At 38.3% G+C, this 25,994-nt stretch overlaps 1 protein-coding gene across 2 annotated transcripts in view; it reads right to left on the reverse strand.

Moving 5' to 3' along the window:
* UIMC1 (ubiquitin interaction motif containing 1) overlaps window positions 1-25,994 on the reverse strand; it is a 113,335-nt gene that overhangs the window by 16,371 nt on the left and 70,970 nt on the right. For both annotated transcript variants that reach the window (XM_037501275.2, XM_037501276.2), the window contains one exon: window positions 24,242-24,395. In XM_037501275.2, the coding sequence (XP_037357172.1) occupies window positions 24,242-24,395 (154 nt within the window). The remainder of the gene's footprint in view (window positions 1-24,241; window positions 24,396-25,994) is intronic.

The raw sequence follows: 25,994 nt of genomic DNA on the forward strand, positions 1-25,994 counted from the left end.
TTAATCATAATTGGGGAATAGAGCTTTGGGGTAATTCATTTTCAACAATAATTTTCTATTTTGCCAATTCTTTTTCAATGAGCATATACCACTTTTATAATTTAAAAACTTGCTTAAATATCAAAAGATGATATTGGCAATGATTATGAATGCCATTAACATAATTTATGGTAACTTTTGAGCACTTCCAGACACACACACACACACACACAAAAACACCTAACAAATCATTTCATATTGGGTACATTCAACTTTTGACTAGTGCAGGAAATCTGCAGAAGTGAAGCTCTGGATGAGGTGTGTGAAGGTGTGATATTATATCAGCACTAGTCCTGGTCACCATGCCCTTTCCAGATGTTCACAGAACCCTCATATTCTGGAAAACCATTGCTATAGACAGGAATGGGCAAAGTATAGGTTGGCCATCTTTTATTTACAAACTTTTAAAACCCAAGGACCTCATTCATCTATATATTTTCTAAGGTTGTTTTCATACTATCAAGGGAGAGTTAAATTGCTATGACAGAGACCTAAGCAGCTGTAACAGAGATCACAGGGTCTGTAAGGTCTAAAAATTTGCTATCTGTCCCTTTAAGAAAAGTCGGTTAATTTTCCTTATGTGGGCCTACTTATGTTAAGATATTGTGGAGGAAATAAAAATGAATGTGATACAGTTATATTGATAGTAATACTAAGCTTAGAGTATAAATCATGAATGCTTCAGTCATAAAAAGAAACCTTTGAGTTAGACCCTACTATAAAGTAAAAGAATCTGAGATAATAGCATCAAAAATGCTATGCTATGTGTGAACTTTGCTTGCACCCTGATTTCAACCAACCAGCAACTATTTTTAAAAAAACGACGACACAATTATGATATTCAAGGAGATTTGAACAAATCAGATATTTGATGACAGTAATTTTCTGGTGTAACAGGCATTATGGTTAGTTGGTTTTTTTTTGTTTTTTTTTTAACAAGATCGTATCTTTCAGAATACACAGTAAAGTAATGAAATGTTATCTGGGATTTAATTTTAAATCATCTGGGGTGGGGATGTCTAGAGGGGCCCTATGTATAGAATATAGATGAAACAACAGTGACCGTGAAAAGATTTTTAAGTTTGAAATGTTCTATAATTCAGAGTAAAACACTCAAATACAAAGTTCTTTCATAAGACAAGAACCAAAGTTAAGTTGGACATTGTCTTTTGAAGAAACCAGTATATAAACACAGATGTAAGAACTCAGAACAGGGGCCTCCCCAGTGGCGCAGCAGTTGAGCGCTGGGTTGTGAAGCTGCCTGCAGCCTCTGCATGCTAGTTCGATCCCCGGCCCCTGGGCAAGGTGGGGGGGTCCCACATGGCGCGCAGACCTCTCCTGCCGCCCGCTGCTCCCCTCGGCAGTGTGCTTCCTCAGTCTGCCTGCTCTGCTCTCCCTTCTGGCTCTGGTGAATTCTCTCACCCTCCCACGCTTCTGACCGTACCCAGTGCTTGTATAAACAAATAAATAAATCTTTAAAAAAAAAAAAAAAAGAACTCAGAACAAAAACCCAGATGCTTTCTAAAGAATCATTAATAGTAATCAAATCCAATGGTCATGTATTGTCATCAGAGCCTAAACTGAACTAATATTAAGTTAAGTAAAAAGACTTTAAAATTTTCAGAACTTTACTAGTGGCTGCTTTATCAAGGTTCCTCTGAAAGTGAAATGGATGACAGTTGAGTATAGAATAAACACACAAGTTCTTTATGGTTTATAATGCAGTATGTTCAAATATGTATGCTACAAATCGTATGTATGCAACAAATCATCCAACTTAAGAAGTAGACTACTGACAAAACTGATGAGCCAATTGTACACCTCTGCCTGATCTCATCCTCTGCCTCCACCCATCCCTATCCCAAAAAAGCCTTTATTCTCAAAATTATGTTATCATTACTTTGTTCTTACATAAACACAATTTTACCATAAATTCTTAAAACAATACATTGGCTATCACATTGGATTGAGTATTCCACGTTGGTATTTTTATCTGAACATTCATGGATGACTCTGTGAAGTACAAGCTTTTGAATTAAACTGGTTTTGTATTCCAGCTCTTGCCACTTTCTAGATATGTGATCTTGGGGAAATTACTTTCCTGTCATGTCTCACTTTCCTCTTCTACAAAAACTGAATAGTATCTGCTTCAAAAGATAGCTGAAAAAAATACCAAAAAAAGTATAGTTTCCAATATAGAGCAGGTATTGCTGTATTAGCCATGATTTATAAAGACTTAGCAACTTGAATCCTTATTCTTAGTGAAAAAACAAAATCTTGCTATCAAGTATTTCCTTTAACTAAGTCCCCAGACCATAATAACAAATCAGTCTGTAAATGATCAATCTCCATAGTCACCACAGAAGTCAGATAGTTCTCCTGATCCTTTAACTTTGCACACATGCTATTAAAGAGGTAACTCATGTTACATAGATGCTGTTCACCATCAAACTGCTGTTTGAATCCATCAAACTGTTTCTTCCACATAATTGAAAGCTGACAAGGTCATTCTGATGAGATCAGATTTCATGCTTGCATTAGCGGGTAAAGGATTCTAGCACCCTGCTTTTCTAAAACTAAGGTTTCCGTGGTCTCCTCAAAGTTTCCCCTATGTGTCTCTGTCTCTACATATGGGATGGCAGAGACCGTAGCAATGAAGAAGACTGCTACTTCTGCGGTCAGACTTGGGCTGGGTCCCTGGCTCTGGTACTTACTAAGTCTGATGCTCGACAAGTACTAAAGCTCTCTGATATCAGCTTCCTCATGGGTAAAATGGAGGTATCAAATACCACTTACCCTCTAACGGTAATATCCTTACTGTGACTCTAGGATAGCTGAATGGAGATGACTAATCTAATATTAATTCCTTGAACTTTCTTCTTTCTTAAAATGCTCTAGATGCCTAAATTAAAAAGTGTGACTAGATCATGAAGTGAGAGAGAGAACTTCTCTAAAGTGGTTTTTAGCTGTTAATATTCCTTCAACACATAATGCTTTGGGTATTAGCTCAGGTGTTAATAAGAGCTATTTTATTTTTCAAGGAAGGAATAAGCACATCTGGCAGGAGAAAACTGCTAAAAGAAATACTGAGGTCTGGCTTTTCAGCAGGAAGGCATAATAAGTAGAGGAAACTAAACCAAAGACAAAGTCAATGTGAAGAGAATCAAGATGCGAAGAATAAAGGAAATGAGGAATCAAGGAGACAAGAATTGTAGTCAAGACTGCCCTTCACATGCTGCAACTTAAGGAACTTCATTAATGCATCAACAGTGGACATGACATGAGGAGATGTTCTTCAGAAAGACTGAAACAAAGTGGTCAGAAGACAACTGAGATGACGCGAGTGGGAGCCAGTACACACTGCTGCTATGTTAATACAAGAGGAGAGAGTTACACACAGTGGGACCTCACAAGTCTGGAGTGGAGACTAAGTGTTCGTCTAGTAGTTAAGAGTTATGATGTATTTCTGTATCAGTGCCACAGGCCTCCAAATAAGATGGTGGTCTCACCAAGAAACACCAAACTTTTGGGGGGTCAAGCCTATCAAAAAGGAATCTTCTTCATGGCTAAGTTCAGAGCCTAGGCTCTGTTCCAAAACATCCTCTTCTTAAATGTGTTTGCATTTATTTTGCTTCTTTCCCTTTTTTGTTCCAGTTTTATTTGGATAAAATGGACATATAACACTGCTTTAGTTTAAGATGTAGAAAGTACTGATTTGCTGTATGTATACATTGAGAAACGATTACCACAAGAAGTTCAGTCAATAATATCTACCGACTCACAGAGTTACAAGTTTTTTTTTTTCTTCTGGTGAAAACTTTTAAGGTCTCTCTTAGCAACTTTCAAATCTGCTATACTGTATAATTATGGTCACCAAGCTGTAATAAATTATATCCCCACGTCTTATTTATCTTATTATAACTGGACATTTCTACATTTTGACTATCACTCACCCCCTCATCAGGCAACCACCAATCTGTTCTCTATGAGTTTGTATTTTTTCCCCAGATTTCACATACAAGCGAAATCATACATATTTAGAGTAATATCCTCAACATCTATCCATGTTGTCACAAATGGCAGGATTTTCTTTATATGACTAATTATATTCCACTCCGTGTATGTGTGTGTTTATCACATTTTCTTTTCTTTCTTTTTTTTTTTTAAAGATTTATTTATACTAGAACTGGGGTTCAGGTCAGAGGCGCAGGAGGGTGAGAGAATTCACCAGAGAGAGTGGGGAGCAGCACAGGTAGACGGACCGAAGATGCTGCTGAGGGGAGCAGCAGGAGAGGCAGGAGAGGTCTGCCACGCCATGTGGGTTTCTCCCTGGCCGGCCAGGAATTGAACCGGTGCTGCAGAGGCTGCGGACAGCTCCACAGCACTGTGCTCAACCCATTGCGCCACCCAGGAGGCCCTATCACATTTTCTTTATCTGTTATCTATCATAAACACTTAGGTCATTTCTGGGTTTTAACTATTATAAATAATGCTTTAATAAACAAGGAAGTACAGACTTCTCTTCAAGATAGTGATACTATTTCCTCAGATATAAGCCCAGAAGTAGAACTGCTGGGTCATATAGTCCTATTTTCAGTTTTCTGAGCAAACTCCATATTGTTTTCCATAGTGTTCCTACAATTTACATTCCCACCAGAGTGGTTTCCTTTCTCCACCTCTTATCTCGTCTTTTTAATGATAGCTATCTGACATGTGAGTGATATCTCACTGTAGTTTTGATTTGCATTTCCTTGATGATTAATGACACTGAGCATCTGTTCATGTGGCTGTTGGTTATCTGTATGTCTTCTTTGAAAAATAATTCCTTAGTTATTTTTTTTTTTTTTTTTTTTTTTTTTTTTTTTTTTGTGGGACCCTCGCCAGCGGCAGGGGAACGAACCGGAGCTGCAGAGGCTGCGGGCAGCCTCGCAGCCCAGTGCTCAACCACTGTGCCACCAGGGGAGGCCCCTTAGTTAATTTTTCAATCTGACTGTGTTTTTTGTTATTGAGCTGTATTAGTTCTTTATATCTTTTGAATATGAACCCTTTTCAAATATTTTCTTGCAAATTTCTTTGCAAATATTTTCTCTCAGACTGGTTTGTACTTTTGTGATGCAGATGCTATGCAGCTGCTTTTTAGCTTAATGTAGCCCACTTATTTCCCTCTTGCCACCATTGAAGTCAAATAAAAAAAGAATCACCACCAAGACCAATGAAAAAAAGTTTATCTCCTACATTATCTTTTAGGAGTTTTGTGTTTAAGCTACATTTTGTTTATTAGTTACCATTCTCACTTTGGTTTCCTTGTCAAAAAATATTTCCCCAATGGAGATAAAAATTAAGTACAATTTGTATAATTTGTTAAAGTAAAAAACCACAATCTCACTCATGAATATAAAGAATTTCTAACAGCATGAAAAAATACTTACCATGTTATGTTAGGGAGGGAAAAGTCAAAAGAAAAACAGGAAGGGCCTGTGTATGTGTTTGTATAGTTGTGTGGTATGTGTGCACATAGTTGAATCCCAATTCCAATAATGGAAGAAAAAGTGCTTGCTTCCGTAGCCCCCAAAAATGAATAAGGTAATATACAAAAATACTTGGTTTTACTTGGTTGGTTTTACTTCCATTACCTTTATATTCAGCGAAAAAAAATGGTGTTTTTTTTTTTTTTTAATTACCAGTTGCTTGAGAGATTTGTTTCAATTCCTTTATTTTTTTAATTTTTTTTAATTTTTATATTCCCCATACAATTGCAACCCCCTGATTATGACCCCAACCCCTCCTTTCCTCATCATGCCCCCCCCAAAGTGTGTCTCTGGTTCATAGTTGTTTGTTGATTTTGATTTTTTTCTTTCTTAAGTTATTCTTTTTCCTGGTCCCTTATTTAGGTTTTCTAGATTCCTGCTATGAGAGAGACCATCTGGTATTTTTCTTTTACTTTCTGGCTTATTTCGTTGAGCATGATCCCTTCCAGTTCCATCCATGTTGCTGCAAATTGCATGTGTTTATCTTTTTTGAATGCTGAGTAATATTCCATGGTGTATATACACCACATCTTCTTGATCCAGTCATCTATTTTTGGGCATTTGGGTTGTTTCCAAAGCTTAGCTATTGTAAACAGTGCTGCTATAAACATAGGGGTGCAGGTGCTCTTTGGAATTAATGTTTCTGTGTCCTTTGGGTAAATACCTAGGAGAGGAATTGCTGGATCATATGGAAGCTCTATCTTTAGTAGGTTGAGGAATCTCCACACAGCTTTCCATGGTGGTTGGACCAGTTTGCACTCCCACCAGCAGTGCAGGAGAGTTCCTTTCTCTCTACATCCTTGCCAACAATTGTTGTTGCTAGTTTTTTTAATATGTGCCAAGAGCTGATGAGACTCAATAAAAACAAAGAAAATAATCCAGTCAAAAAATGGGCAGAAGAGCTAAAAAGAAACTTCTCCAAAGAGGAAATACAAATGGCCAACAGGCATATGAAAAAATGTTCAACGTCACTTGCAATCAGGGAAATGCAAATCAAAACTACAATAAGATACCATCTCATACCTGTTTCAATTCCTTTAAATACACCACTTTGGATACACAGCTCCTGTTGATCCTGTACTAAGGCACCTCCTTCTCCTACCTTATAGCTTCTTCCTCCCATCAACAATGGTAATGGGTTCTTAATCCTTCCTTCTTGTTGCCCACCCCCTCCTAATTCTACATGGATTCTAATACTCTTTTCCCTGTTACAGTGCCACTTCTGTTCACACTGATTAGATCTTTCTGCAGGATCAGCACTGCTTCTGCTTTAAGAAATAAAAGCTTCAGCGGTATTCACACTAAAAAGGATTGCTGTCCCAACTGCATAAATCTGGAAACTTGGTGAGATTGATAGGTTGGAGGGAAAAAACCTAGACAGCACCTTTGAAGCAAAAGGCAAATCACTAATATAGAACTTATATAAAATGATATGAAAATACTAAGAACCTAATAGATAGTTGGGCAAAGTTCAGTGAATAATTATTCAAAAAAGAAATACAAATTGACTTTTTAAAAATGAAAAAAAATTCAAATGCACTACTAATCAAAGAAATATAATGTATATTAAAATTACCTATCAAATAGATGATGGTTTTTTCAAAAGGAATATTCCTTAATATTTGGATGGTGTGCTCAAAGGAACACCCTCATACTGAGTAGAAGTTCAATGAGTATTCCACTTTTAGTAATCCAGTTTAAAGAAATAACTCTAATAAGAAATATAGATGATTTTACACATTACAAGGCTCATTGCTATTTTGGATCATTAATGGATAAAAAGGGTAAAAAAACAACATCTGAACTTAGGGAAACAGTTAAGTAAAAATCTATTCTTTTTCTCACCAATCAGAAGTAATCCTTCTCCCTCTGTGAATGGCTTGCTGCCTCTCTTTTAGCACTTCAACTGATTTGTATCATACTTAGTCATGCACAAGTCTGTTTGCCTCATTGAACTGTAAATTCTTTGAATACAGATTTGAGGTACAACCCAGCTCTGTATAACCATTATCACCTCTTATGCACACCAAGCACCTAGCTAGCACACTACTTTTTACTAAGCAGGACACAAGAATCACTGTTGCAAAGAAATGAATCAATGATTTTGGAGAATATAATTTTATACATATAAAGACATATAAACACACATAAAAGACATGAAAAAATACTAAATTTATATATGAACTAATTCTACCACAATTTGGAATAAACTCAATTCCGTAAGATTACATGAATGAATAGATTGCAGTAGTTAGTGCCCCTTTACTGTTTCTCCTTCCTGCCTGAAACACAGATGACAGGTCTAGAAATGCCACAATCATCTTGAAACCATGAGTCAAGAAGCCACAAGTCAAGGACTGTATGGCCAAAAGAGAAAAGTCTAAATTCTCATTATACCACTGAATTACTGCCTCACTCCAGAGATCTTATTATATGAGAAAAAAGAATCCCTACACGTTAAACCCATTGTTTATGGACTTGTTATTGTGACTGAGAGAATTTTGATAGGCATTAATATGATTTTGTTCCTTATTCTGACTTATAAACAATACATACCCATCTACTTAGGTACAGTGAATAATCATCAGTAGACACTTAAATCAAGTAAAGCTAGTCTTTCACTAGACTGATGTATGCTTTCCTGAGAAAACTTTCATTAAAGGTTATAGTCAATGACTACCGGCAGACATTTTGTTTACTGTTGAATAGAAACAAGTGGAGCCAAAAGAGGGAGAAGACATCAGTTACTCGAATTAAATTTCTAACACTTGTTTCTAAAAAAGTCCTTTAAACTACCATGGGATAAATACACAAATAATAATTCTATTACAGCTGAGAAACACTTTGCTTCATATTAACCCATATAATTCAGGTTACATCTGTTATTCTGCAACTGCCTACTATTTCCTTTCATAATGCACAAACTATAAACCCAATGAATTACCTGAAAATTCCTGTACACCCTTCACATTTTTTCTATTCATGTGACTTTTGTCTACTGTTCTCTTATATTAATGCCCTTCCCTCTTGATTTCTAATCACACTTCCTCTGAAACACAAAAGGATTTTATCTGTATGTCCCTTAGTAGTTTTAACCTTGTATTACAGTTATTCATGTACATGACTTATCTACCAATTGTACCATAATCTCAGTGAGATCAGGGCCTGTGTTTGGATTTGTACATCTCCCTACAGGTCTGTCTCCAAAATCCATGTTATTTCTAGTTAAACCTATGCTATTTCCCAACTTTTAATACCTCAGTAGTTAGGCGCCAATAACCATATACTTAATCTGCTCATCTATCTGTACATCCATTAAGGTATACAAAACGTTCATTAGTATCAGTGAGAAAACAGAATAGGGCAGAAGTTATATTCAGTAAGCAAATACAGGTATATAAAACAGAAAAAGTTAATTTTGTCCAATTTAAGAAGTTTTACTTAAGAAATGTTCAAATCTTACAGATTTTTGCTGACTCACCCAAGTCAAGCCTGTTAGTCCACTTCTCTGTTAGTTTTCAGGCATCCCCCGCACTTACTTATCCACCATTATTTTTTCAGGAAATATCAGTGAAGAGAAAAATCTACTCCTGGCAGAATCCTGATATAACAGTGTAACTTCCATGGAAAGAGGAGGTTCCATGGTCCCTGCACCACAGACCGAAAGGTGGAGCTGAGGATCAAGGGGAAGCTAAAAGGATCATACAGAGGAGACTGGGAAGTGAAGACTTGGAGGAGGCACATGGAGCAGAGACATGTAAAGCAGCAGCCACACTTGCTTCCTGTCCTTGGACTTGGGGGACATGGAAGGAGACACTTGAAAGAGACATGAGTAAGAGATGCATAAAGAAGGCTGACAATGGCAGTCTTTCTTTTGACTTACACTATGATTTTGATCCTTTCTTTCTGGATTTCCTTGGCCCCTTCTGCCCCTTTCCTATGGTTCCCCACTAGAAGGTGCCTTAGACTGTGGCAGACTATTGGGCCTCAGTGTTCCTGCTTTGGGCAAACCCTTTTTAACTGGGCATTTACCAATGAGGGGGGATGGTGAACTTTGGGTGTTTCATTGGAAAACTATCCTTTCTCTCTCCTCTCTCTCTACTGCATTTAATTATTAAAGTTTTTTCCTATTTAAAGTTTTACACACTGGGCCTCCCTGGTGGCGCAGGCGGTTGAGCACCACCAAGGCGAAGCTGTCCGCAGCCTCTGCAGCACAGGTTGGATCCTGGCTGGCCAGCGAGAATCCCACATGGTGTGGCAGACCTCTCCTGTCTCACCTGCTGCTCCCCTCAGCAGTGTATTTCAGTAGATCTGCCTGTTCTGCTCTCCGCTGTCTCTGGTGAATCCTCTCTCTCTCTCTCTTTCTCTCTCTCTCTCTCTCTCTCTCTCACACACACACACACGCACACACACACAGAGGCACTTCTGGCCTACTCCTCAGTTATTGTATGTATAAATAAATAAAAATAAATCTTTAAAAAAATAAAATATATTTTGTCTTTATGTTGGTCGATGGCACATAAAGTGTGCAAAGTTTGAGGGTGTCTCAGGGTGTCCCTCAGTCTGCCCACTAACATTGACTCTAAGCCACAGCCCTGTATCTTGATCCTAAGTGTATACTGTTAAGGCCTTCGGCTTCCCTAACTCTCCTATGATCTATTTCTCCTAGTTTATCCTTTACCAATTTGACTCTCAAGCTTTTCCTTGCCCTTTCAACTTTCCCATAGTTCTACCTGGCTGATGGCTTATCTACGGATTAGCATACAGAAACACAGACCTCAGAAAGACTATATAGGCAGTTAAGTATATTCAATAATAATAGAATCTACCATTTATTAAATATCTATTATATAGCAGACAGTGCTGGGCATATTACAAAGCCTGCTTCTCATGACAATCCTGATGATGTCAGACCAATATTACAAATGAGGCACCTGATTCTCAAAGAGGTAAGGTAATTTGTCCAATATTACCCTGCTGACAAGTATTACAGCTGAAATTTAAGCTCAGATCTGTCTGGTTCCAAAGCTGCTTCTCTTACTCTATCATATTGCCAAAAATAAAACACTGGCTGTTCTCCCGGCTTCCAACCTTGTCCCCACCCTAATAATCTATGCACACAGCAGTCAGTATAATCCTTTGCTCAAATATTAATTCGTTCTTTGCTCAAATCCCTCCAATGGCTCCTCTTTTGCTCAGAGTAAATGCTAAAATCCTTACTATGGCCTAAGAGTTCTATGTAACATGTCTCCTTGTTCCCTCCCCAATTATTTCTCTGATCTCATTGTTTCTCTCTCCTTCACTTACTCTATTCTAGTGACATTGACTTCTTTGTCATTCCTCATACACACCAAGGATCTTTGCACTTACTGATCCCTCTGCCTGTAACACACTCTCCTTTCCACCTCAAAATTCTCTTAGCTTTTTCTACCTTTCCTTTACTTCCTTTACTTCCTCTAGGTCTCTGCTCAAATGTCACCTACTCACCTACAATGTAACTTACAATGGGATCTTACATCTAACCAATTATTTTAAGTTGCTATTTTCTCTATCCCCACAATTTCTCTTTCTTTCCAAAATATTTAAAACTATTAACATATTGTCAGTATCCCACTATCAGATTATAAGCTCAATGAAAATAGGGACTTTGTATATTCTTTCTATATTTTATATACTGTATCTGGTAAAGAGTAGGTACTTAATATTTATTCAATGAATAAATGGAGAATTTTATTCCCCCTAGGTTTTTAAATAAAAATAATCTCACGAATAGTCTCATTTCCAGAAAGCAAATGCAAAGGCAACCTGCCTTTGTCCTAGTCTAGATTAAGCAAATCTTCTCCCTTCAAACACAGCCTTTAAAAAATACTCCCTCTAATTTTTCCATAGTTGTGAATTGATAGACATGTCATTGAGCAACAAACTGAGCAGTCTGAGCCAACTTAACAGAGTATAGTATTATAATCAAATAAAAGTTACAGCAAAGTTAATCAGACACATATTTAATGATATGCATAATTGTTATTGTGCTGCACGGTAACTAGGCATAAATGGTAGACATTTCATGTAAATGACTCTAATTACTATTTCTTTTACACAGCCAAACCAAGCATGTCTAGGATCAGATTCAGAGGAAAACAGGAAGGAGGGCAAAGCTGGATACTTAACTCTGGGAGGTAAGTCCTCTTTCTTATTCCATCCCCTTAGGCATTGAGCTCATAGTCTCCCCCAAACTCAGTTATGTATCTACAGAAATAACTTTTTTCCCTCCAAAGTGGAGGAAAGAGGCTTTCTCTCACCAAATGCATGACAATTAGGCTGCAGACCCTGCCACTGTCTCCAGTCATAAAACTGAGGGAAACAACAATCACTACTGTCTCTGACAAGGAAGAAAGGGGCATGCAAACTGGTGGAAAGGAAGTACTATATACCAGGTTGCAGGTATTTCACATAGCTCTTCAAACTACTTCCCATCCTACCTACTCTGTTTCCAGGATTGTAGAAGAGTAAGAAGAGAATGGGATCATTCCAGTGAGGACTCCCTGCCCCAACTCTTTCCTAAAGCCTAAAATGTCACCAGAGAGGATACGTAAGTAAGCTAACACTACTGGGAAAATTAAGAGGAAGTTTCTTTTTGCTAAGCATTTCCTTTGCTTCTCAATTATCTAACCCATAAGAGGATAAAAGCCCTCCCCCTACTTTCCCATGGGTTTATCCACACCCATCTAGTCTTTACACCCCAGGTTATATGCCTGTCCTCTCTGGGATCATCTCTAGGTGCTGCAATTCTCCTCTTTCCTAATTCACTTACTGTCAGGGACATTCATTTGGATACATGATCATTCACTTTGTGTCATCTTGTAATTAATTTCTTAGATAAATGCTTATCTCCCCAATGAGACTGCACATTGCTTAATGGCAGAAATTTTGTCTTGAAATTCTTTAATAACCCACATAAGGTCTAGCACCATTAAAAATAAACTGTTCCAGGGGCCTCCCCGGTGGCGCAGCGGTTGAGCGCTGGGTTGCGAAGCTGCCCGCGGCCTCTGAGGCGCCGGTTCGATCCCCGGCTGCTCCCCGGCCACCAGAGGAGGGTCCCACATGGCGTGCAGACCTCTCCTGCCACCCGCTGCTCCCCTCAGCAGTGTACTTTGGTCCTTCTGCCTGCTCTGCTCCCCGCTCTGGCTCTGGTGAATTCTCTCACCCTCCCGTGCTTCTGACTGTACCCAGTGAATGTATAAACAAAACAAATAAGTAAATAAATAAATAAATAAAACATGCCTCTATTAAAAAAAATAAATAAAATAAACTGTTCCATAGTATTTAGTGAATTAAAGTTAAATAGGAAATCAATAGGTGGTAGAAAGGAGTCAAATTTCTAGTTCTAGGAAGACACACCGGGGTTGAAAAGGTTAAAGTAATCTCTCTTTGTCTTTATTATACTTCTGAGCTCATTTTTAAAACAAATTTCCCTATGAAAAAGAAAGTGTAGCTGACTGTCAGAATACAGCAGACAACTTCAGATCGAAGTTGAGACATTAGGATCAGAGCTACAAGAAACAAAGTGCGAAGATGTGTCTTTATATTAGAAAACACAAATCTATAATGTCCAGAAGAGTCCTCAAGACTCAACGTAAATAAATAACTAACAGTATGAGACAGGATCGCTGACCCTTGGCCCAAGGGAATACAGAGAACCTGAAAGGCTTTCCCTGAATGGGTGACAATGTAAATCTTCAGTCTGCTTTGCCCACTTGATAGTGTCAGCTTCTCACCAACTTGTTTTCAATGAAAACAACCTGGTTCTGGTGGTATAAATCTACATTTGTTTTGGAAAAAACCCAGAAACAAACCTGAATCAATTTCAGCAGCAAGTATTTGGGTATGTGAGTTTTTCTACCACACCCCAATAAAAAACAGGCTTAAAAGCAAATACTATGTAACTGAAAGATGCCTGAAAGACATCTTTACCAAAGCTTCACTCTGTGCACAAATGATCAGAGTTCACTCTGTAGACATAAGGAATAGCTACTCTACAATACTCCTTTCCTAATAATTCTAACCTGAAGAAAGTCATCTATTCTTCTCAAACTCACATATTTCTGGACCTCAATGCTGACTCAGGTAAATAGTACTAGCTGGGTAAATGTGTTTGGTGAGACAGATAAGACAGCCTCTTCCTTCTCTGATGACCAAATATCCAGTAAAGAATTCTTTCAGTCACTGGAACTCTGCTAAAAATGAGACAAAAGAGCTATGTCAAATTAAAATTGCATCTAGAATCCTAGTTCTTCAGTGCTCTACCATTAAATGGAAGTAATAGATTTAGGTCCTTAATTATCATTGTTATTTATAAAACTACACTGCTATTCATAAAGATCCTTTAAAATAATGACAAAGTTGAAAAAAAAGTCGATCAACACGGCAGCAAGTTAGGATCTAGTTCTTCCATAAAAAACATCTGATAGGGAGAAATAACAGGGAGTTCCCAGCGGGAACTCGACACATTAGACAAATTTGGCGACATGGTGATTCACTCAGATGCAGAGGAAATTTGCAAAGACAGGGGAAGGGAAGAGAGAAAATCATCAGAATCCTTTTCCCCTCCCCCACACAAAAAGCCGGCCCACTTCATCAAGAAGAAAAGGAGGAAAAGGGGCCTCCCCTGGTGGTGCAGCAGTTGAGCACTGGGCTGCGAAGCTGCCTGCAGCCTCTGCAGCACCGGTTGGATCCCCAGCCACTGGCGAGAGTCCCACATGGGGCGACAGACCCGTCCTGTCTTACCTACTGCTCCCCTCAGCAGTGTGTTTCATCAGTGTGCCTGTTCTGTTCCCCACTCTGGCTCTGGTGAATTCTCTCATCCACCCGCACTTCTGACTGTACCCAGTGCTTCTATGTATAAATAAATAAATAAATAAATAAATAAATAAATAAATAAATAAATAAAATAAGAAAAGGAGGAAAAGCTTGGAGACAACAAAGCCCAGAGAGTCCTGAGACAGCTAAGAAGTCCAGACTGTGACAGGTAGGCAAATGGGACCTCCCCACAGGCATACAGCACAGGCACGAGCCTCTTTGTTGTGGCACTTCCCTCTCCTCCCCGCTTATGGAGACCAGTGAGAACATTTAACCAGTCGAACTTACCAGTGTAAAGAACATCACGGGGAGCCTCACAGGGCTGGTACCTACAACGGGGTAGGGGGGGGGCTCTTGGTACCCCTAGCCCTCAGATGAAGGAGGCCGCAGGAGTCCCATCACCTGCCCAACTACCTCATGGGCCCAGAAAGAATGCCAATCCAACCACATCCACAACTGCAATTTATCCTGTGCCCTTTTGTGCTTATTTGTTTTATCCTCCCTGGGAAGACTTTTCTACTCGGCCCTACAGACCAGACTAAACAGTAATGACTAGTTCACAGGAAGGCATCTGAGTCCTCAGAAGCAATTCTCCCCTCATCTGTTTGTGTGTTTGCTTATTGGTCAGTTGGTTGTCTGTTGTTCCTTTCCGTCTTTCCTATTTCTGTTTTCTGATTCTTCTATTTTTCATCTTTCTCTCCTTTAACATTACCATCACTACTTTCTCTTCTCTTTCTGTTACATTCCCTCCTTTTCCCTCCTCCCCCTATCTAGCCCTTTCTTTCTTCTCTCACCTTCATTCCTTTTACAATTCCCTATCATCCTCCTCTTTTGTCTTATCCCTTCTTTCATTCCTTATTCTCTCTCGATCCCAGTATCCTTCTGAGACCTGCCTAGAGTGACCTAGCAGTTCAACAAAGAAAAATATATCCCACCCAGCCTCCAGGCACCTCCCAGTGGACTTAGCCTCCATATGAGACTCTTGACTACCACAGGCTGAGACATCAGATCCCATGCTATGCAGGGCAGGGGGAAGGGGCGGAAAAGCACTGGCTCCTGGAGCAAAGAGAAGCTCAGAACAACACCTATCATAATGGATGAGTCTCTGGACATGTGCCCGGGTGGGAACTGTAGGAATCCCCCAACTCTCAAGTCCGGTAGCCCTTAAAGCCCTGGGAAGAGTGATGGGAACTACCACCTGCCTAAAGCAGGGGTACAGCTAAAGAGCAACAAGGGGAAACTACAGGAACGCTCACCTACACCTCTACTCACCAGCCACAGTGGCTCAGACACTAGGCAGACACATCCACACCTCAGAAAGAGAAATTAGAAGTCATGCCCACCAGGACCAGTGGTACAAGGGCACTACAAACAGAGAAAAGCTAAAGGCTAACAATGGGAACAAAGAATACAAATGATCAAGGAGGCCCTTTTGAGAACAATACACATCAGAAAGAAAGTCAACCTCCAGAACCTGATAATATGTATACAGAAGAATATCTCCACCTATTAGACAAAGAATTCAAAAAGGCCATAATGAAAACAAATAAAGAGTTAAGAGAAAATGCAGAAAGAGTGGCCTCCCTGGTGGCACAAGGGGTTAAGCACAGTGCTTTGAAGCTATCCTCAGCCTCTGCAGCACGAGTTCTACCCCAAGCTGGCCAGGGAGATACCCACATGGCACAGCAGACCTCTCCTATCTCACCTGCTGCTCCTCTCAGGAGTGTATTACAGTCAGTCTGCCTGTTCTGTTCCCCACTCTCTCTGGTGAATCCTCTCACCCCCCCGAACTCTGGCCTGAACCCCAGTTCTTACATGCATAAATAAATAAATCTTTAAAAAAAGAGAGAGAAAAATGCAGAAAGAGACAAGATTATAATCAATGAACTGAGGAAGAAAGTGAAGGAACTGGAGGATATCCAGAGATTTGTGGAGGAGCTCAAGAATTCTGGGAAAAGCCATGAAAATAGAATAAAATAAATGGAACAATGATTCAGTACTCTCAAAGATACAAACATAAAATGAACCAAGAAAGAAAAGGAAAGAGAAGCACAAAGGAAAAAGAATGAAGAAACACTTTGAGAACTATCTGACACCATGAGGAAAGGAAATATAAGAGTCATAGGAATCCCAGAAGGTGAGGAGAGAGACAAAGCAATCAAGAAACTATTCAAGGAGATAACTGAAGAGAACTTCCCAAGCATGAAGGAGGAAATGAAAATATACATACAGGAAGATAGAAGAACACCAAATTACCACAATTGAAAGGAAAACTACAGCAAGACACATAATAGTAAAGCTTCCAAAGGCAAGGAAAAATTAATGAAACTGACAAGGGCAAAGAAACAGATAACCTATAAAGGAAAACCAATCAGGCTGACACCAGACTTCTCTGAAGAAACACTACAGGCAAGAAGAGAAGGGAGTGACATATTTAGCAAACTCCAAGTAAACAAATGCCAACTGAGAATACTCTACCCAACAAAGCTCTCCTTCCTCTATGAAGGAAAAATAAAAACCTTCTCAGACAAACAAAACCTCCAGAAATTCATTACTACTAAACCCCACAAAAATATTATAAGAAACCCTAAAGCCAAAACCAATAGAGGAATGAATAGGAAGAACAGAATAAGGAATAAAAGCACAAAAAGGCAAACAAAATGGCAAATACAGATGCCAGTATATCAACATTAACTCTAAATGTACATGGACTAAACTCATCAATAAAAAGACACAGTAGCAGGCTGGACTAAAAAACAGAACCCAGCCTTTTGCTGTCTACAGGAAACACATTTAACTACAAAAGATAAACACATATTGAAATTAAAAGAATGAAAAACAATTCTACAAGCAAATGGACCAAAAAAGAAAGCAGAATAGCTATACTTATATCAGATAAAATAGACTTCAAACTAAAAAAGGTAAAAAGACATAGCCAGTCACTACATTATGATAAGGGGACAATACATCAAGGAAACATAATACTCATCAATATATACTCACCAAAGTATATTAGACAATTATTATCATACATGAAAACAAACATTAGAGAAAATACATATGTAGTAGAAGACTTCTATATACCACTATTACCAATGGATAGATGGAGACAAAAAATAAGCAAGAACACTAGAACTCTTAAATAAAAGCCTAGACCGCGTGGGCTTAACAGACATCTATAGGGCACTGCACCCAAAAAAATCTGAGTACACATTTTTCTCAAGCGCACACAGATCATTCTCCCAGACTGATCACATACTGGGACACAAGACAAACATCAACAGATACAGTAAGATCAAAATCATACCAATTATCTTCTCTGACCATAAAGGCATCAAACTAGAAATAAACCAGGAAAAGAAAGCAAGGAACCCTCCAAACTCATGGAGACTGAAACCCATACTACTGGAAGATCAATGGACCAATGAGGAGATCAAAGAAGAAATTTAAAAATACCTTGAGCTTGAGACGAATGACAACGAGGACACAACTCTCCAGAATGTACGGGACACAGGAAAAGCAGTTATAAGAGGAAAATATATAGCAATAAAGGCTCACATCAAGAAACAAGAAAGAACTCAAAGAAACAACCTAATCTCCCACCTTAAAGAACTGGAAAAGAACAACAACAACAAAAAAACCCCCAAAAGCCCATAAAAGGAAGGAAATAATAAAAATCAAAGCAGAAATAAATGAAATAGAAGTTTAAAAAAAATTCAAAGATCAATGAAACCAAAAGTTGGGTCTTCGAAAAAATAAACAAAATAAACAAACCTCTAGCCAGGCTCACAAACAAAAAAAGGGAGAAAGCACAAATAAATAGGCTCATAAACAAAAGACAGACACAGCAGAAATCAAAAGAATAATCAGAGATTACTATGAACAGTTATATGCAAATAAGTTCAGCAATCTAGAAGAGATGGACAAATTCTTAGAACTATGCAATCATACAAAGGTAGATAAAGAAGAAATAGAACACCTAAACAGACCAATTACAAGCACTGAAATTGAAACCGTAATCAAAACCCTCCCCCAAAACAGAAGCCCAGGACCAGATAGCTTCACAAATGAATTCTACCAAATGTTCAGAAACAAATTAGTGCCTATCCTACACAAACTCTTTTAAAAAAAATCAAGGAAGGAAGGAATACTACCAAATACCTTTTATGTATCCAACATTACACAAATACCAAAACCAAACAAGGACAACACAAAAAAAGAAAACTACAGGCCAGTCTCTCTAATGAACACAAATGCAAAATGCTCAATTTGATGCAAAAATGCTCAATAAAATCCTAGCCAATAGAATGCCACAATGCATCAAAAAGATAATTTACCATGACCAAGTGGAATTTATTTCAGGGGCATAACATCTGAAAATCAATTAATATAATCCAATACATGAACAAAAAGAAAAATAAAAACCTTATGATCCTATCAGTAGATGCTGAGAAAGCATTCGACAAAGTTCAACATGCATTTATAATAAAGGCCCTTGAAATTCTCAGGATAGAAGGAACATATGTTAACATAATAAAGGCCATATATGACAAACCCATAACCAATATCATTCTCAATGGTGAAAAGCTAAAAGCATTTTCCTCAGGATCTGGAACAAGACAAGGATGTCCACTCTCAGCACTGCTTTTCAATATAACACTGGAAGTCCTAGCCAGAGCAGTAAGATAAGAGAAAGACATACAAGGAATCCCAAAAGGGAAAGAAGAAGTAAAACTATCACTATTTGCAGACAATATGATAATATACATAGAGAACCCTAAAAACTCCACAGAAAAACTAATCAAAATAATCAACCAGTTTAGGAAAGTAGCAGGATACAAAAATCAATAGCCTTCCTATATGCAAACAATCAATCTGAAGAAGAAATCAAGAAAACCCTCACTTTCATAATTGAAACAAAAAAAAAAAAATCAAATACCTGGGAATAAACCTAACAAAAGAGGTCAAGGGCCTCTACAAAGACAATTATAAAACATTATTAAAAGAGATACAAGACACAAGAAATGGAAAGACATTCCCTGCTAATGGATTGGAAGAATTAACATTATCAAAATGGCTATCCTACTAAAAGCAATTTACAGATTCAACACTATTCCAATAAAATTTTAATGACATTCTTCAAAGAAATAGAACAAATATAGATGAAATTCATATGGAACCACAAAAATCTCAAATAGCCAAAGCTCTTCTGACCAAAAAGAAGGAAAATGGAGGTATCACACTCCCAAACTTCAAACTATACTACAAAGTCATAATTAAAGCTATGTGGTATTGGAACAAAACAGATACACAGACCAATGGAATCGAATAGAAAACTCAGAAATAACCCCACATATTTATGGACACCTACTCTCTGACAAAGAAGCAAAGAATATACAATGGAACAAGGACAGTTTGTTCAATAAATGGTGCTGGGAAAACTGGACTGCTACATGCAAAAGAATGTGAAGCTAGACTACTACCTCACAATGCACAAAAACCAACTCAAAATAGATAAAAGAATTGGACATAAGACCTGAAACCATGTGGTATATATACACAATGGAATATTACTCAGCAATCAAAAAAGATAAACTCATGCAATTTGCAGCAACATGGATGGAGCTGGAAGGGATCATGCTCAGCGAAATAAGCCAGAAAGAAAAAGAAAAATACTGGATGGTCTCACTCATAGCAGGAACTTAGAAAACCTAAATAAGGGATTAGGAAAAAGACTAATTATAATAAAGTAAAAATCAAAATCAATAAGCAATTATAAACCAGAGACACACTATGGAGGGGTGGGGAGAAGGGAGTAGGATCAAAACAAGGGTGCTGGGAATTGTACAGGGACTATAACCAAGATGAAAATGCATACATTGTACAAAAATGAAAAATGATATAAAAAATATATAAAATAAAAATAACTAAAAAGTTTCTGTACAGCAAAAGATACATTAACCAAAACAAAGAGACACCCAACTGATTGGGAGAAAATTTTTGCACTCCATACAACTGATAAGAGACTGATCACAAAGATATACAAAGAACTCAGACGACTCAACAAAAACAAAGAAAGCAATTCAGTCACAAAAATGGGCAGAAGAGCTAAAAAAAAACCCTTCTCCAAAGAGGAAATGCAAATGGCCACCAGGTATATGAAAACATGTCAACATTACTTATAATCAGGGAAATGCAAATCAAAACCACAATGAGATACCACCTTACACCAGTGAAAATGGCTCATATTTTAAAAAAAAAAAAAAAAACAAGAAACAACTAATGCTGGCAAGGATGTGGTAAAAAAAAAAAAAAAAAAAGGAACTCTCCTACACTCTCCTACACTGCACTCCTACTCATGCAATAAACAAATTGCATGAGTTTATCTTTTTTGATTGCTGAGTAATATTCCATTGTGTATATATACCACATGGTTTCAGGTCTTATGTCCAATTCTTTTATCTATTTTGAGTTGGTTTTTGTGCATTGTGAGGTAGTAGTCTAGCTTCACATTCTTTTGCATGTAGCAGTCCAGTTTTCCCAGCACCATTTCCCAGCACCAGTTGTGCCAACTGGTCCAACCACTATGGAAAGCTGTGTGGAGGTTCCTCTAACTATTGAAAATGGAGCTACCATATGACCCAGCAATTCCACTTGTAGAGATCTACCCAAAGGACACAAAAACATTAATTCAAAGGGACATCTGCACACCTATGTTTACTGCAGCATTATTTACAATAGGTAAGATATGGAAACAGGGGCCTCCCTGGTGGCACAAGGGGTTAAGACACAGCACTATGAAGCTACCTACAGCCACTGCAGCACGAATTCGATCCCCAGCCAGGGAGATAACCCACATGGCGCAGCAGACCTCTCCTGTCTCGCCCTCTGCTCCCCTCAGCAGTGTATTTCAGTCAGTCTGCCTATTCTATTCCCCACTCTGTCTCTGGTGAATCCTCTCACCCCCCACACCTCTGGCATGTATCCCAGTTCTTGTATAAATAAATAATCTTAAAAAAAAAAGATATGGAAACAACTCAAATGCACAAAAATAGATGACTTGGATCAAGAAGATGTGGCATGTATACACAATGGAATACTATTCTGCAATCAAAAAAGATAAACTCGGGCCTCTCCGGTGGCGCATCGGTTGAGTGCTGGGTTGCGAAGCTGCCCACAGCCTCTGCAGCGCGGGCTCGATCCCCGGCTGCTCCCTGGCCACCGGAGGAGGGTCCCACATGGGGTGCAGACCCCTCCTGCTGCCCGCTGCTCCCCTCAGCAGTGTACTTCAGTCCTTCTGCCTGCTCTGCTCCCCGCTCTGGCTCTGGTGAATTCTCTCACCCTCCCCTGCTTCTGACTGTACCCAATGCTTGTATAAATAAATAAATAAATAAATCTTTAAAAAAAAAAAAAATGATAAACTCATGCCATTTGCAGCAACATGGATGGAGCAAGAAGGGATTATGCTCAATGAAATAAGCCGGAAAGAAAATGAAAAAATATCAAATGGTTTCACTTTTAGGAAGAATGTAGGGGAACCAAATAAGGGATCAGGAGGAAAAAATAATAATAAATTAAAAAACAAAATTAACAGGCAACAATAAATCAGAGACACTCTGCAGGGGAGGGGGAAGGAGAGGGATCAAAACATGAGAGAAAAGAGCACAAGGGACTATGGTGATGGTGCACAGGTGAACTAGTAGTGGGAATTATACAGGGAGTACATCTGAGAAGAGAAAGCATACATTGTACAAAAAGGAAGAATGGTGTAAAATATATAAAAATAAAATTAAACAAATAAATTTAAAAAAATAGTGAAAAATCTTTAAGTCATTCCGCGATTTACTGTAATAACTAACGGGAGCTGGAAGTTCTTAAGTACGTACTATGTTCTTAAGTACATACGAGCGCGCTAAGCACTCTCCTTAAAATTTCATTTAACCTCACAAAAACTGAGTAATATCATTACCATTATTTGACGGATGAATAAAGGGAGGCTTATAAACTGGCCCAAGATCACACACAAGTAAGTGACAAAGGTGAGACTCAACCTCGGAAAGACTGGACTCCAGAGCCCATCCATCCAGAGCCCATCTCAGGGCCTCTATCCTTGAGAAATAACTCCAAAATATAGCAACATGTTTAGGCACAAAAGACTCATTACTACATAAATATAACATGACAACTCAAAGCATTCTAATAGACAATAGCTAAGTAAATAGAGATGATCCAGATTATCAAATATTATGTAGGCACTAAAAATAGTTTTACATGTAACTTTTGGTGAAAAAATCTATGCCATAAGTAGAAAAAGCAAAATTTTACACATAATTTTCAACTAGATAAAAAATATAATGCACATGGGAAGATCTAAGTTTAATGTCAAATTTAAAAGGGCAACTTGCAGAATATAGTATGGATAATATATATAGTATGGAGATACATATAGTATGGTATATGCTATATACTGGAATATATAGTATGGATCCCATTTATGTAAATAGTGCCTGATTAATTTAAAGTGTTCAATAAACTAAGCCATTACTGTTATTATTTCAGTGAACACAAATTACTTTGCAAGAAGGAGAAAAATCTTATTTCTTTAAATTTTAAGTTTAGGCAACAAAAGATACTTCCTTATTTAATAAATAAGTGTATTACTGTAAGAAAATTAAATAACATGTGCCTTTCTTTCTTGGAAATCTTAACTTATATAAAATACTTTACAATTATACAATTTCAGATTAAATATCCCTAAAGTTATAGTGGGAATCAAGTAGCATTGAGAAATGTGACAACACATCCAACTGTCTAAGGTATATGCAGCATGTTGAACACAAAGAGCCGTGCCTCTAACATATTGAGAGTTTGAAGTCATGGAAAAAAAGGTGTAATCAGGGTGCTACTCCAAGGGTTGGGATGAACAAGCAGATTCTCTTGGCCAGAAGCTCACACTGCATCAAAACTAAAGTTTTTGGGGGCCTCCCCTGGTGGCGCAGCAGTTGCGCGCAGGGCTCAGAAGCTGCCCACAGTCTCTGCAGTAGGGCCGGTTCAATCCCTGGCCAGAGGGTCCCACATGGCGCGCAGACCTCTCCTGCCATGCCCACTGCTCCCCTCAGTAGTGTATTTCATCGGTCTGTCTCTTCTGTTCCCTGCTCTGGCTCTGGTGAATTCTCTCACCCTCCCGCGCTTCTGACTGTACCCAGTGCTTATATGTATAAATAAATAAATAAATAAATAAATAAATAAATAAATAAATAATATTTGAGGGGGAAAAAAAACAAAACTAAAGTTTTTGGTGCACTCTTTGAGAGAAAACCAACAGCTCCAGGATGTTGCAGTAAGTAGAGACACACAGGACATGAATGGAAATTATGGACATTTTTGGCTACTTTCAGAATTTACACACACACACACAAAATGAAAACTCCCAAGGAACTTATTTAGAATGAAAAAATGGGCAACTCTAGAACTTAGTTCCCCAAGCTTCATAGTTATTCAACATATTTTGAATATATAACAGTTGAAATGCAACAGAAATGGCAGCACACTGATTTCTGCTCTACCTATGCAAAAAGTAAGTTGAAACATTAAAAGATGAAACTTTTTTTTCCATTCCCCTTCTAAATGCAACAAAATAGTGTACCTGTCAAATAACTAGAAATTGAAAAGTACTAGAAATTTAATTAGAAAACAAAATTAAACACACACACAATAACTTTAATTATGAAGAAGAGCTGTTTTTCTCACTCAGTACTATACAGGATTACAAAACCACCACACAGACAAAGAATTGGGTTGTCTTAATGAGTCTTTACCTGTTTCTTGTCCCATCAGCCCATTGCAGTACATGGCATGTTGCTCAATCTTTGTGGGTGGAAAGCCTTGGTCACAGAGTGGGCAGGATATCTGGACACTGGATGAAAAGGTAGAAGCAGGTATTTTCTTCTTAGTATCGTCCCTGTTACCAACCTGAAGAACATGACAATCAACAATTTTAACAGCTTTATAAAATATCTTTTACCCCAAAGAACCACAAGCGATTCCATTCCATATTTCATTTACATTCTAAGAGATGATACCAATCAGTTTTCCAAATTCAGTACTAAGGATTGAGGGATACCCTCAATATAAAAGTCACAAGTTCATATTTATTCAGTGCCTACGCTACTATGTGCCAAGCACTCTGTATGTATTACTCATTTAATCCATATAGTAATCTTATAAAGGAATTAACATTCCCTTTTCATACATCAGGAAAGCATTGCTCAAAACAGTAATGCAACTTGCCCAAAGTCACAGTACAATCAAGTACTATTTGCTTCCCAAACCTAAGGGTACTCCACTCTACCTCACTGTAAGGCACTGTTCTCAGTGGGTCAGTATGCTATATCTGCTGTGTGTCAAACTGCATCTTAAGGACATTTTCTCAATCTCACAAAAGAACAGTGACCGCTGGAACTGACTTCAGATATAAGGAGTTGGAAGACAAGAGTTTTAAGCAAAAGCAGCACAACTGAAATTTAAGTAAAGAACCTAGACCTCAGCTTAGACCAGTAAGATACCACCTCTTGTGTCTCGTGACTTTTTTTTTTTTTTAAAGATTTATTTATTTATTTATTTATTTATTTATTTATTTATTTATTTATACAAGCACTGGGTACAGTCAGAAGCGTGGGAGGGTGAGAGAATTCACCAGAGCCAGAGCAGGGAGCAGAGCAGGCAGAAGGACCGAAGTACACTGCTGAGGGGAGCACCTGGTGGCAGGAGAGGTCTGCGCACCATGTGGGACCCTCACCCTGTGGCCGGGGAGTAGCCAGGGATTGAACCGGCACTGCAGAGGCTGCGGGCATCTTCGCAATCCAGCGCTCAACCGCTGCACCACCGGGGAGGCCCCTGTGTTTCGTGACTTTTATATTGAAAGAGGAAATACAACTAAGGCCCAGATACTTAAGAAGACCCAAAGAAAAGTCATTAACAACTCTGTCGAGGCTATTCTTATACCTTATCTCGCTTAGCCCTCAGTGTTTTATAGTTATCATTTCTCCTATAGTTGCTGGTGTCTCTCACAAGCAGTTTTATTTTGCCTTTATAGGTCAGAGCCAAGAACTCTTCAGTGATTAATTCAACAGTGTGTATGAGCATTGCACTTGCTTCAAAGGACAGCATATCCTATCCAATCAATGTGAAACTGTCCTGCATAGCTACTGCTTCCATTTAAGTGTAAAGAGCACTCGGACTGTCACTATTTCTTACTACATGGTAAAAATAAATCCTTTTCTGGTATAAGAACAAAACAGAACCACAAGTGTAATAGGTATGTACTTTGAGCTCTGAACTAACTGGGCTTCTTTGGTCTTTAAAGTTTAGGCCATCCCTAATATCTACTGCTTGTGAATATGACCTAGTAAAAAGAAAAATAGGCCATCTAAATACTAAGTCAAACAGTTTCTTCAATTTCCAGAAAATATCATTCTCAACACACACCTGCCTTTCACTTAAAAGATATACTCTAAGGGGTGGGGGGGAGGGGCAGAGGAGAGGAAGGGAAATAACAGTGGTTGAGCTCTG

Source organism: Talpa occidentalis, unplaced genomic scaffold, assembly GCF_014898055.3.
Source record: "Talpa occidentalis isolate TD23 unplaced genomic scaffold, MPIMG_talOcc4v2.1 talOcc4.9, whole genome shotgun sequence".
Taxonomy (NCBI): Eukaryota; Metazoa; Chordata; class Mammalia; order Eulipotyphla; family Talpidae; genus Talpa; species Talpa occidentalis.